Raw genomic sequence first — 13296 nt, 5'->3', positions numbered from 1 at the left:
GAGCGGCCCCGCCCCGGGGAACCGACAGCCCCGGCGCGGGGGAGCGGGGCGGGGCGCGGCGGCCATTTTGTGGAGGCGGGGGCCGGCGCGGCTCCGCCCGGCGAGGCGGGGCCGGGGCCGCCATGGCGGAGTGGGGCCGAGGTGAGGGGCCGGGGGCCGGGCGGAGGGTCCCCGCCGTTGCCATGCGGGGGGCGGGGGTCCCCGGCGGTGCTTGAGGGGCTGAGGGGGAAGGGGGGGCTCCCGCCGCCATCGGGGAGCTGCATCAGGCCTGCGGCGCGGCCCGGCCCGGGGAGGGGAGGGGAGGGGGCGGCCCGTCTGCTCCGCGCCCCCAGGAGGGCCCCGAAATGCCGGAGGGGGCGAAGTGCCCCGGGGTCGCTCGGCTTCACCCCGATCCCGGGCTGGGGCAGCGCTGGAGGCGTCGCCGGGGGTGTGAAGCCCCGGTGCTGCGTCGCGGTGCTGCCGGGCGGTGGTGGCGGCTCGGGTGGGGTAACCCGGCCCGTGTGGGGAAGGTTTGGTGTGTTTGTGTCAAAAAGCGTTTGGAGCGTTTCATGGTGCAAAGCCCACGAGGCCCTCGGTGCGAGGGGGCTGCCGTGACGGCCTCCGCGGCAAGCTGGAGACCGGTTGGGCAACAAGCTCCCTCTGCCTCGCCCGCCACGTCGGATGAGCGAATACACCAGCGCTTGTTCCAGGCCAGATAAAACTCAATAATCCTCTTTTTTTCCCCCCAGGTCAGAGCCCAGGTGCTGTGGAGGATATGCTGGATGTAGAGAACCAGCGAATGGCGGACAGCCTGGCCAACAAGGTCACCAGGCTGAAGTCGGTGAGTCGCCGAGTTTGTGTCGGGTGCCGTGGTGAAGGAAGGACCGGGCACCGGTTATCCGGGTTGTTTGTGCAGGGTCTGGTGGGAGGTTCAAGCCTGTGGTCGATACACAGGGCTTCCTGTGTATTAATGACTTGTAGTTGTAGGCAATATAATGGTTAATTGTCACTTGTGAAACGCCAGGGACGGCTTTATGAACTTCCACTTTCCTTTTGAGGTTTAGCGACATCATCTAATGGGAATGGTGTGGTTTTCGTGGCACTCGGGGAGTTTTAGTCACAGAGAGAAACATAAAAGCTGCACAGAGGGGTATTGCTAAGCATGTACCTCCCTGGGGAAAAGATTCACAATAATCAGGTGAATTAGTTTTGAAAAATACACGTCTGTATGTAAGTGGTGATCTTAAAGCTAGTTTGCTCCACTAACATGAAATACTTTGATTTAGAGCTTAATAGAAGTCAGTGACTCGCCTTGTAGAAGGGAAGACCCTGAATTCCTGCCGTTGTTTAAATTTCAGACAGCCAAGCTTTATTTTCAGCGCTGCAGAGCTGAAAAAGTTCAACAAGCTGAAACAGAAATGAGAATCTTGTTCCTCTACCGAGCAAGCCTCTGTCTAAGCAGGAGACAGGGACACGGTGGCTTGCTTTTGTAATGTGCATTTCAAATTGTACCAGCACTCGGTGTGTTAGAGGTTCTGTGTGTTAAAAGTTCATTAATACCCGTCTCCTCCCGTGTAGCTGGCTCTGGATATCGACAAAGATGCTGACGAACAAAACCGTTACCTGGATGGCATGGTAAGGAACCCAGGAAAGGTAAAAGGCGTGACTGGGTGGTGCTGGCTCTCAGCAGTTCCATTAACTGAGCAAGTTTAATCGCAGTTCCACGTCAGCAGGCAGAGGTAGATCCCAGTGGCTGGTTTGGCAAACCAGGGAATGGAGCTAAACCCGCTTCCCACGGGCTTCTTGGTGCATAAACACCAGGTACTGAGCAGCTGCTGGTGGCACTTTGCTGCTGAAGCGCTGGGTGTTGGTGAGAAATCACCGTGCGCTGGGGAAGGGCCAGAATAGCAGATTCTGTAGCAGAGGGGTTACCTGCTGAGGCTGTTCAGGAGAGAGGGGATTAATTAACTGAATTGTGAGAGGAAGGGAATCCAGCCCAGGGGTTTGAGGAGATCAGCACCGTAACACTGGTGCTTGGAGAGCCTGGTGTGCGTGTGCTGGATGTTGGAGAGCTGCTGCGTGGAAGCGAGAGGAAAAGATAATTGTAGCGTTGAAACCAGTTGAGTCAAAGGTGTAAGCTCAGCTTGGGAGAGTCAAAGGTGTAAGCTCATCTTGGGAGCTTGAACAACCCTTGTGTGCTCGTGGGCCTGCCCCGGTGTGCGGAAAGGGCACGGCATCGAGTGCTCTGGTCCAGGCAGAACGAGGGTACAACCGAACCGTGGAGCAGCAGGCAGCGGGACCCTGGTGTAGAAAAGAGGAGGCAGTTAGTTTCACGTTTGGAACAGACCTTCCCCTGTGTTATTTGTTCCCCTGCTTTGAGCACGGTGGGAATGGTGCTGCTGGAGCCCGAGCACGGGAGGGGAAGGACCTTCCGAGGGCGCAGAGATGGGCAGCTGCTGTGCAGCTCCCTGTGCAGGTGGTTTTTAGCCAGGAAGTGGGAGATTCTTCAGGGATATCTTCACCCGCTTGTAATACCTCCATCTTCATTGTCTTTCTCATGCAGGACTCAGACTTTATGAGTGTGACCGGCCTGCTCACGGGCAGCGTGAAGCGCTTCTCCACCATGGCGCGGTCCGGCAGGGATAACCGCAAGTTGCTCTGTTCTGTGTCAGCAGGACTGATTGTTGTGTTCTTCATCCTCTACTACCTGGTGTCCAAAGCAGGGACTTGAGCTCTTCCTTCTGCAAGTTTTACAGAACAAAAAACATGACAATTGACAGACTCGTTCAACACCATTCTCAGTCTGCCCTGTGGTGGGGTCTCGCAGAGGCTCCAGACAGACCTTCCAGATAACTTTTCTTTCCACCAGCTTCTTGTCGTTGCTCTGGCTGGTCTCAGACATCTCTTTATAAAATGAGTGTGTTGGGTTCTAAGTGGACTTTCACATGTAACACGACTTTGATGTTGTTAAATGCTTACGCCTTTATCGCTCACCTTCTTGTCCACGTCTTGTGGCCTATTTTTAGAGGCCACTTCTGTGTTACCCCCTGACTGATATTCCTACTAGGCTTGTGAGATGTGGCTGGTGAATACAGACTTGTTGATACAAGTTTAATAAACCAGCCGAGCTGTGGAAGCTGTAGAGTTTAGGATGCTGATTATGAGATTTGGAAGTATGAATGTGTGACTCACATTCCAGGGTGGCCACTCAGCTGATACCTGGTCTCACTTTCCCCTTGGCTTGGAGACCTGTTCATCTCCCTGGTGCCCCTGGGTTGAAATGAAATCTGTACTGAAATGAAATGAGCAGTAGAGCTGGGCCCTGATACTCTCTCGTTGCAGTGAGGAGTTGCAGAGGAGCAAGACTTTCTTTAAGTGCTGGCTGGGTCATCTTTATCATCCTTCTGGGTAAAGCTAGGGGTGAACCCTGCGAGAAAGGAGGGCCAGAGTCCATAAGCCACCTTCAGTTACACATGTATAGTATCTTCCACTACCTTCCCACACACTTGCAAATGCACTCAGACTATTAAATCAGCGTAAAGAAAATTAATAGCAAAAGGTCCAGTTAATTTCAGTTATTGTGGTACCCTGGTGTTAGAGCACTTTGAGGAGACGTTGTGCAAATAAAAGCGGAGGCAGGGGTCCAGTGAAACTCCTGAACGGTGCTGTTGGGGCAGCAGTGGGAGGTCGAGGAGGGTTATTTGTGTATTTATTTACTCATTCACGTAGAAGGTAAGCTAAGCAACTCTTGCTTTGCCTCTGACAGCACTGCGGGGATCCCTGCCTGCAGTGCTCCTGTGGGGTGCGTGGCAGGGCACCTCCCCACCAGTTTTGTTCACACAGCAGCCGCTCCTGATGGACACGTTGTGCCTGCCAGATTTCCTGTCACCTTCACCTTCCCTCCCCCCTCCTTGCCTTTCCTTGGGCTGCTGACCCACATCGTGACCCCAGCTGTACTCTTCCACGGCTGAGTTATTTAAGGCTGCCTATGATTGAAGTAAGAGGTCTGTAACTTGAAAAATACTGCGCCTGTTGGGGAGAAAGAAAAAATAATCTAAAATAAAACACTCTTTCTCTCTTCAGACGAACCTCCACTGCTCGTTGTGAAACCTTTCACTTCCCAGAGCAGCTGGGCAGAGCTGCTGGGTCTCAGCTTGGCTGGTTTCTGTACCAGCTGCTCACATGTTCTGGTTTTCCTTGTTGCAAGTCTTTGCCTGTTTGCTTCTCTCACCTTCCTACAACCACCTCTGCAGGACTAAAGCATTCCTCCTCTGATTTCACAGTCTTTTTCCTCTCCAACAAGCCTTTATTCATCGATGGCTGGATGTTTCCTTTGCCCTTGCCCTTGTACCCAGTAGGAACTCCTTTGTCCGTGGACTGTCCCGGGTCCAGATCTGTGACTGGACTGTGTCGTCCCGTGTCCCAGCCGTACCGACCTGCTAACAGAACGCTGCCCTGACTGGTTAGGTGTCGTCTGTTCCACGTTGGGGAAAAACGTGCAGGGAAGGCAAGTAGAAAGGAAGCAGGAATGACTTTCTCTGGTTCTTCTTCCTGCATCTCTGGTAAGATGTGGCAGCTCCAGACTCCGTTAGGAAGAACGATGGGTGAAGCGATGGACTTTGATTGTCTGAAGCAGATGACTTCTGATGGAAGGCCACTGGGACAGCCCGGCCTTCAGAATGGTGGTGGGTTTGGTTTGCTTTTACTGCTGTAAATAAAGCTCTGGTTTTAGAATTCTTTTGCTCAAGTGGTTTTTTCCTCGTGCTCACGTGTTAGTGCCAAGATCAAACCTCTCTGTTGCTCTACTTGAGCTGCAGAGAACCCGCTGCAGGGGGGAACTGTCGTTAGTGTCTGTGCTGGTCTGGGTACTGAACAGCCCAACGTTAGGCCAGGTTTGATTTGCCTCAGGCAAAGGGAAACCTTTTCATGTTGTCTTGGATCCCTCGAATTCCTCTAGAACTCAAAAAAAAAGGATTTAAAAAAAATACATTTAATGAATCTCAGGAGTCTGAAACTGAAAATGAGGAGCAAGAGGGCGGCCGGGGGTGACGGGACGTGTCCCCAGCCACCCCGGGACCCGGAGAGTGACCCCCGGGGGGGTGTGGGGTGTGTGTTGCCCTCGGGGGACGGAGACCCACTCGGTGTCATGTGGGAGTGAGGATGGGGCGGCGCGGGGACACCCGGACGGCGCGGGGACACCGGGAGGCGGTGGGCAGGGACGGGTGGCGGGGACAGCGGGGGACACAGGGCTGCCGCCGGCTGCTCACCCTCGGGGCCGGTGTCGCCTTCCCCGTCCCATCCCCGCGGGGGTCCTTGGCCCCGGGGTGCCGCCGCCATGACAGACGGGGCGGCCGGTTGCCGCGGCGACAGGGCCGCGCCGGCGGAAGTGACGTTAAAGGGAGGGGCCGGAAGTGGCGGGCGGGGGCGGAAGCGCCGGCGCGATGGCGGAGGTGGAGGGGACCGGGGCTGCGGGGAGCCCCGAGGCCGGCACCGGCACCACCAGCAGCGGGTGGCGGCGTCCCCACGGGCCGCTGCAGCGCTACTACGGCCCGACCGCGGCGGAGGCGGCGGAGGCGGCCCCGGACCCCACCGACATCGACGGGCCCCACTTCGACCCGGAAGTTTTCCTCGCTAAGGTGACCTTTGACCCCACAACAACCCCCCCGGGGTCGCGGTGCAGTTGGGGGGGGGTAGTTAGGGCCCCTGGGGGGCAGCAGAGGACCCCGGGGGGGCAGAAGGAGGCTCTTGGGGGTCATTTCCAGATCCCAGGGGGGAGCTGAGGGGAAGCGTTTGGGGCCGAGGGGGCAGTTGGGGCTCTGAGGGGGCAGTTGGCGGTCCTGGGAGGGCCCCGGGGGGCAGTTAGGGGTCTGGGGGGCAGCTGGGCATCCCAGAAGGGCTGTGGGGGGCAGTTAGAGCCCCAGGGGGGCAGTTGAGGACCCGAGGGGGGCAATTGGAGGCTCGTGGGGGTAAACTGAGGGACTGCCGCAGGGCCTTGCTGGGGGCAGCAGGGCTGGGGGGCAGTTGTGCGGGTGTTGCCCCCCCCCAGGTGCGCAGCGAGTGCCCCCTGGGGCAGCTGTTGGCCCGCGAGGCCGCGCTGGGGCGGGAGATCCGCGCCCTGGACAGCGACATGCAGACGCTGCTCTACGAGAACTACAACAAGTTCATCTCCGCCACCGGTGAGCACCCGGCGGGGGGGACCCGGGCTGGGGCTGGGGGGGCCGGGGGGCACCGAGGGACACACGCGCTCGGCTCCCGCTCCCCAGACACCATCCGGAAGATGAAGGTCGACTTCCGACGCATGGAGGCCGAGATGGACGATCTGGCTGCCAACATGTCGGCCATCAGCACCTCCAGCGCCCGCGTCAGCGCCGCGCTGCAGGACCGGCACCGCCGCGGCGCCCAGCTCGCCGGTACGGGCAGGGGGGGGGTCCTGGGGACACATCTTGGGGTTGGGGGAGGCCCCGGGGGGTAGATTTTGGGGCTTGGGGGGGCAGATCTGGGGTTTGGGGGACAGATCTTGGGGCTGAGGGGACACTAGGGGGCAGGTCTGGTAGGTGGGGGTAGATTGAAGGGGGTTGAGGGGACCTTGGGGGACAGATCTGGGGGGTATGGGGCAGATCTGGGGGTTGGAGGGCAGATAATGGGGGGGGGGAGGGCTGAGGGGCCTGTCCATGGGGGTGGGGAGACCCCCAGGGGGACAGATCTGGGGGGTTGGGGGCAGATAGCAGGGTGTTGGGAGACCCTGGGGGGCAGATCTGGGGGGTCGGGGGCAGATAGCAGGGTGTTGGGGGACCCCGGGGGGCAGATATGGGGGGCTGGGGGCAGATAGCAGGGTATTGGGGGACCCTGGGGGGCAGATATCAGGGTGTTGGGGGACCCTGGGGGGCAGATCTGGGGTCGGGGGCAGATATCAGGGTGTTGGGGGACCCTGGGGGGCAGATCTGGGGTCGGGGGCAGATAGCAGGGTATTGGGGGACCCTGGGGGGCAGATATCAGGGTGTTGGGGGACCCTGGGGGGCAGATCTGGGAGGTTGGGGGCAGATAGCAGGGTATTGGGGGACCCTGGGGGGCAGATATCAGGGTGTTGGGGGACCCTGGGGGGCAGATCTGGGGCCTGGGGGCAGATAGCAGGGTGTTGGGGGACCCCAGGGGGCAGATCCAGCTCCTGGCCCTGCCCCTTTCTCACCCCCCCCCAACTGCCCCCCCCGGCCCCCAGGGGTGCAGGCGCTGCTGCGGAAGCTGCAGTCGCTGGTGGAGGTGCCGGGGCGGCTGCGGCGGTGGGCGGCGCCGGGGGCAGACCCCGCGCGGGCCCTGCGCTGCCACGCCCGCGCCCGCGCCGTGCTCCGCCACTACCGGCACCTGCCCTCCTTCCGCGCCATCGAGGACGAGAGCCACGCCATCATGGCCGAGCTGGCCCGGCGCCTCCGCGCGCGCCTCCGGTGCGTTCACTCTGGAACCTACTGATGGCAGTGCTGGGGAGGGGGGTGTGGGGGCGTTCACTCTGGAGCCTACTGATGGCAGTGCTGGGGAGGGGGGTGTGGGGGCGTTCACTCTGGAACCTACTGATGGCAGTGCTGGGGAGGGGGGTGTGGGGGCGTTCACTCTGGAGCCTACTGATGGCAGTGCTGGGGAGGGGGGTGTGGGGGCGTTCACTCTGGAGCCTACTGATGGCAGTGCTGGGGAGGGGGGTGTGGGGGCGTTCACTCTGGAACCTACTGATGGCAGTGCTGGGGAGGGGGGTGTGGGGGCGTTCACTCTGGAACCTACTGATGGCAGTGCTGGGGAGGGGGGTGTGGGGGCGTTCACTCTGGAGCCTACTGATGACTTTTATTGCTTATTCCCTGTTTTCTTCCTGTGCCACTGTTGGCCCCGGCACCTCCCACCCTCCCCAACTAACCCCCTCGCTCCCCCCCGCCCCCAGGGATGACACCCTGGACCCCAAGGAGCTCACCGAGTGCGTGGAGATGCTGCTGCAGCTGGAGGAGCCCCCCGAGGAGCTGTGCCAGGAGTTCCTGAGCCACGCCGGCGCCCGCCTCGAGGCCGAGCTGGCGGCGCTGGAGGCCGAGCTGCCCCCGGCCGCCCCCCCCGGCGCCGCCGCCGCCACGCCGCCGCCCGCCTCCGACATCCTCGACTTCGTGGACCGCGGCAGCTCGGCCTTCGTGGGCACCCTGTGCCTGCTGGCGGCCTCCTACCGCAGCCTCTTCGCGGCGTGCCCCGGCGCCGGGGACGGCCGCCTGGAGGCCTTCGCCGCCGCCCTCACCGCCCGCTACTTCGGGCTGCTGGAGCGGCGCCTGGCGCTGGAGCGGGGCCTGGGCGACACGTCGCTGCTGGTGCGGGCGCTCGACCGCTTCCACCGCCGCCTGCGCGCCCTCCTCGAGCTGCTGCCCGCCGCCGGCGCCGAGGCGGGCGCCGCGCTGGTGGCCCGGGCCGCCCGCGAGCGGGTCGACCGCTACCTGCGGGCGCTGCAGACCTTCTTCCTGGGCTGCCTGGGCGACGTGCGCCAGGCGCTGGCCGCCCCCCGGCCCCCCGGCAAGGAGGGGCCCGGCCTGCCCGACCTGCTGGCCACGCTGGCCTCCTCCGTGCTGGGCCAGCTCAAGGCCGTGCTGGCCTACGTGCAGCTCTTCACCGCCAAGGACGTGGCCTTCGCCAGCCTGCCCTACTTCAAGGTGGGCCGGGGGGTGGCGGAGGGGCAGCTTGGGGGTCGCTGGGGCTGGCACGGGGAAGCGTGGGGGGGCACAGGGCTTGTGTGAGGCGGGGGGGGGCGGTCATGGGCAACGTGGAGGGTGGCCAGGGCAGTTTGGGGTCACTGGAGCTGGTGTGGGGGGGTTTGTGGGTTGTGGGGGCGCCAGGGGGGTGTCTTTGGGGTGTGACCCCCCGCTCTGGGCCGCAGGGGGAGTTCTGCGCCGAGGCGGTGCGTGAGGGGCTGGTGGTGGCCTTCGTGCGCTGGCTCTGCCGCACCGCCCGCGGCTTCGCCGACGGCCCGGCCGAGCGGGGGGCCCCCGCCGCGCCCCCGGCCCTGCTGCTGCTCCTCGCCCGCCTCTGCCTCGACTACGAGGCCACCACCGTCAGCTACATCCTCACGCTCACCGACGAGCAGTTCCCACCCCAGGTGAGCCCCCGAACTGGCCCCAAAATGGACTGATTGTCCCCAGCGTGGCCCCAAGGGGACCTCAGATGGCCCCAAGTACCCCTGTGGCCCCATGTCCACCCAGGATGTTGTGGTGGGGACAAGGGTGTGTGTGGAGGTGTGAGGATCTTCCTTGTGTCTTGGTGTGCCCCAGACGTCCCTGAGGGACCCCAAAATGTCCCCAAGTCCCTCCCTGTGCCACGCTGTGGCCCCGCGTCCATCCAGGGTGTGACCCCGGGGATGGCAGCGCGTGGGGGCAGAAGGGTCCTTACCTGTGCTGGTGTGTCCCAGATGTCCCCAAGGGCACCTCAGTGTGTCCCCAAGTCCCTTCAGATACCCCAAGGGTACGAGGATGGCAGCGATGCCGCTGCAGGTGGGGTGGCCCGGGGAGCATCCCACGTGTCCTCTGACGCCCCCAGGACATCAGAGGTGGAGGCAGGGGGGGGTGTCCCCACACGTCTCCGTGTCCCTTGTCCCCCCCAGGACGCGGGCCCGGCCGTGACCCCGGGGCCGGCCCTGTGCGCCGAGGCGCGGGGGGCGGCGCAGCGGCTGCTGGACCACTACGTGCAGGTGCAGGGCGCGGCGGTGGCCCAGATGCTGCGCAAGAGCGTGGAGACCCGCGACTGGCTGGGCACCGTCGAGCCCCGCAACGTCCGCGCCGTCATGAAGCGCGTGGTGGAGGACATCACTGCCATCGACGTCCAGGTTGGGGCAGCGCCAGGGGCCCAGAGGGGTTGGGGGGGGGGCTGAAGTCCCCCAGGGGGTCCCCCGTGTCCCAGAGGGTCCAGAGGGAATCCCTGAGGTAACCATAAGGTCCTTGAGGACTGTAGAAGTCCCCAGTAGGTCCATGGCGGGTTGGGGGGTCCCTAAAGTCCTCTGCGGGGTCCCAGGTGTCCCGGAGGGTCCGGGGTGGGCAGGGCTGAAGTCCATGAATGGTCAAGAGGGGACACCTGAGGTCCCCACGTGCTTCTTGAGGATCTTTGGGGGTCCCAGAAGTCTTTGGGAGGGTCACGGGGGTTTGAGGGATGCTGGGTGGCTTGGGGGGGTCCCAGGGGGTTTGAGGGATGCTGGGTGGTCTGGGGGGGCCCCAGGGGGGTTGAGGGGTGCTGGGTGGTTTGGGGAGGCCCCAGGGGGTTTGAGGGGTGCTGGGTGGTCTGGGGGGGCCCCAGGGGGGTTGAGGGGTGCTGGGTGGTCTGGGGGGGCCCCAGGGGGGTTGAGGGGTGCTGGGTGGTTTGGGGAGGCCCCAGGGGGTTTGAGGGGTGCTGGGTGGTTTGGGGGGGGTCCCAGGGGGGTTGAGGGGTGCTGGGTGGTTTGGGGAGGCCCCAGGGGGTTTGAGGGGTGCTGGGTGGTTTGGGGGGGTCCCAGGGGGGTTGAGGGGTGCTGGGCGGTCTGGGGGGGTCCCAGGGGGGTTGAGGGGTGCTGGGCGGTCTGGGGGTCCCCGGGTGTGCGGGGCTCTGAGCGGGCGCGGTGCCGCAGGTGGGGCAGCTCCTGGAGGAGGGCGTGCGGCGGGCGCAGAGCAGCGACTCCAGCCGACGCGCCTTCTCCGTGTACAGCAGCTCGCGGGCGCCCGGGCGCTACGCCCCCAGCTACACCCCCAGGTAGGCCCCGGCCCCCTCTGTCACCCCCCAGCATCCCCTGACCGTCCCCACACCCTCTGACCATCTCTGTGTCCCCCTCCCCGTGTCTCCTGCCGGTCCCTGTGTCCGTGCTGTCCCTGCCCCGACATCCCCTGCCTTTCTCCGGTACGTGGTTGTCCCCGTGTCCCTGACTGTCCTGTGTCCCCATCCCCAGTGCCCCCATGGACACCCACTTGCTCAGCAACATCCAGAAGCTCTTCTCCGAACGCATTGACATCTTCAGCCCTGTCGAGTTCAACAAGGTGAGGCCACGGGGACATCCCCCTGTCCCCAAAGGTCCCCAGGGGTCCCCCATGTCCCCAAGGTCCCTAAAGAGCCCACCTTCCCAGCTGTTACATGTCCCTGGTGTCCACATGACCCGGGTGCTGGGGCCCAGGGTGTCCCCAGGAGCTGATGATCAGGACCAAGGTGTTCCCCCTGTCCCCTAATGCTCCTGTCCTACATGCCAGGACTCAGGGGGGTCCCTGCTGCTGATGACCAGGGCGAGGGTGTCCCCGTGTCCCTGTGTCGACTTGATTCAGGGCCTTCCTGTGCTCCCAACAGCCAGGCCGAGGGTGTCCCCAGCCCCCTGTGCCGTGTGTCCAGGCGTGGCAGTGGCAGCCAGGACAAGGGTGTCCTTTGTGTCACCCACGCTGGCCTTGGGGCCTCCCTGCACTGGAAGAATCCAGGCCCAAGGAGCCCCCATTCCCCCTGTGCCACATGTCCCCAGTGTCCCCACATCCCATGTGTCAGCACTCGGGGATCCCTGGGGACTGGTGACCAGGATGAGAGTACCTGAGGAGTGACGGCCTGGAGAGGGGCGTCCCCACGCAGGTGTGACTTGGGGCATCCCTGTGTCCCCAGGTGTCGGTGCTGACGGGGATCATCAAGATCAGCCTGAAGACGCTGCTGGAGTGCGTGCGGCTGCGGACGCTGGGGCGCTTCGGGCTGCAGCAGGTGCAGGTGGACGGGCACTACCTGCAGCTCTACCTGTGGCGCTTCGCCGCCGACGAGCGCGTGGTGCAGGGGCTGCTGGACGAGGTGGCCGCCAGCGCCGCCCACCGCTGCCTCGACCCCGTCCCCATGGAGCACAGCGTCGTCGAGCTCATCTGCGAGCGCGGGTAGGAGCTGGGGGGGGGGGCGCGGGGTGACGTGCAGGACGTGGCATTGCACAGCAGGGGGGACACAGGGATGTGGGACGTCCGTGTCACCGTGGGGCACAGCTGAGTGGGGACATCGCTGGGAGGGGGACGTCTTCGGTCCTGTTACACACCTGGGGACAGACCTGTACCCCCTGAGTCCCCACACAGACGTAGGGACACTCTGTGTCCTCCCCACACAAGGACATCCCATGTCCCCACGCATGGCAACATGCAGAGACACCCCCTGTCCCCACACCCACACAGGGTCACCCCTTGTTGTCACACCCCCCCAGCCCTGGTAACACCCCACATTATCCCCCCACCCCAGTGACACCCTCAGCATGTGCCGAGACCCCGTGTTGTCCCTGCAGCCCCAATGACACACCATGTCATCCCCCACCTTGGTGACAGCCCCTCGTGTCTGGGAACACCCTGGGCACAGCCCTTTTGTCACCGTTGGGGACAATAAATAAATAAAATTACGTGTGAGCTGTGCTTTGTGTCCTTTGCCTGCGCCTGGGGCGGGGGACGGGACACAGCAAGGACAGACACCTGGGGGGAGTGAATGCAGCTCAGGATGAATTTATCCCGTATTCCTTAGCAGAGATGTCTGGGGATACATCATCGCACCAAACCGTCCCTCTGCCAATTTCCAGAAACAAAAGAAAGTAAAACCAGGCAGCAAACCCCGCAGGGTTACCGACACACAAACACTTTCCCCTGGAGCAGGAGTTAACCAAGTTCTTCCCAGACAGAACATTCCTCTCAAGGAAACAGTGCAAAAGCAACCCCAGAGGACAGATTCCAAACCACTGTAGAATTTCCTAATAAAAGCGATGATGAGTCCAGCAGAGAGGCCCAGAGATGATTTATCTCACTTTATCAAACTCATTCAAACAGCATTCAGCTCCCGAGGGTCTGCCAGGGCAGCAGCTCTTACAAAAAGGTTACATTCATTCTAAGGTACAAAAAAAATCTACAGCACATCTACCACAGCACAACCACCTCCAGGTACAAACACTGATCACAGCATCGCACAGGTGATGATTTCAATATAAAACCCCACATCATTTTAAAGACATTTGCTTGCCCACAGCTCACTGACGTGCCCATCCTCACACACCATTTAAGCTCTGCACAGTTCTGGTCTTAAAGGAGCAGGTTGTACCCGCACAGGAACGGTGCTCTCCTGTCCTTTGCTGACTAACCCACCGAGTGCTCTTGGAACTGAAATCCTGAGCCAATATTTTGCTGTTAAAAGGAAACTCTTTTGATAACAGTCCGTTTGACACTGCCTTGTTGAACATGAAGGGCAAAACAGGCCTAGAAATGAAACCAGCTTTGATGCTGAACAAGTGAAAGGGCCGAGGGGAGAAAAGGGAGAGGCAGGGATGAGGGTGAAGCCCATTCTTTCAATCCAGTCTATGCCACA

The 13296-nt window shown here is 62.1% G+C and overlaps 2 protein-coding genes across 3 annotated transcripts; both read left to right on the top strand.

Annotated features, from left to right (window-relative positions):
- The first annotated feature begins 75 nt into the window (after positions 1–75).
- On the top strand, positions 76–4713 carry BET1L (Bet1 golgi vesicular membrane trafficking protein like). Its single transcript, XM_068397844.1, has 4 exons — positions 76–141; positions 729–820; positions 1558–1614; positions 2543–4713. The coding sequence occupies exons 1-4, from the start codon at positions 123–125 to the stop codon at positions 2708–2710; spliced, it is 336 nt and encodes a 111-aa protein (XP_068253945.1). The 5' UTR covers positions 76–122; the 3' UTR covers positions 2711–4713.
- A 694-nt stretch (positions 4714–5407) lies between these two features.
- VPS51 (VPS51 subunit of GARP complex) lies at positions 5408–12359 on the top strand. Of its 2 annotated transcripts, none has more exons than XM_068397726.1 (10): positions 5408–5615; positions 6026–6155; positions 6243–6389; positions 7196–7418; positions 7901–8645; positions 8870–9088; positions 9590–9811; positions 10583–10704; positions 10898–10985; positions 11587–12359. In XM_068397726.1, the coding sequence occupies exons 1-10, from the start codon at positions 5421–5423 to the stop codon at positions 11845–11847; spliced, it is 2352 nt and encodes a 783-aa protein (XP_068253827.1). In that variant the 5' UTR covers positions 5408–5420; the 3' UTR covers positions 11848–12359. The 2 variants fall into 2 exon arrangements, with proteins under 2 accessions (XP_068253827.1, XP_068253828.1); XM_068397727.1 differs by having other exon boundaries at positions 10660–10704; positions 11587–11675.
- Positions 12360–13296: the final 937 nt, after the last annotated feature.

This window comes from Nyctibius grandis, chromosome 4 (assembly GCF_013368605.1).
Source record: "Nyctibius grandis isolate bNycGra1 chromosome 4, bNycGra1.pri, whole genome shotgun sequence".
NCBI classification, from domain to species: Eukaryota; Metazoa; Chordata; class Aves; order Nyctibiiformes; family Nyctibiidae; genus Nyctibius; species Nyctibius grandis.
This window is presented reverse-complemented; position numbering and strand designations above follow the sequence as displayed.

Bases quoted from the DNA above. Each gene is read 5' to 3' on its own strand.
- VPS51 (XM_068397726.1), top strand. From the start codon at position 5,421: ATGGCGGAGGTGGAGGGGACCGGGGCTGCGGGGAGCCCCGAGGCCGGC. The intron at 9,812-10,582 runs GTTGGGGCAGCG...GCGGTGCCGCAG, and splicing joins TCACTGCCATCGACGTCCAG to GTGGGGCAGCTCCTGGAGGA. The intron at 10,705-10,897 runs GTAGGCCCCGGC...CCCCATCCCCAG, and splicing joins GCCCCCAGCTACACCCCCAG to TGCCCCCATGGACACCCACT.
- BET1L (XM_068397844.1), top strand. The intron at 821-1,557 runs GTGAGTCGCCGA...CCTCCCGTGTAG, and splicing joins AGGTCACCAGGCTGAAGTCG to CTGGCTCTGGATATCGACAA. The intron at 1,615-2,542 runs GTAAGGAACCCA...TTTCTCATGCAG, and splicing joins ACCGTTACCTGGATGGCATG to GACTCAGACTTTATGAGTGT.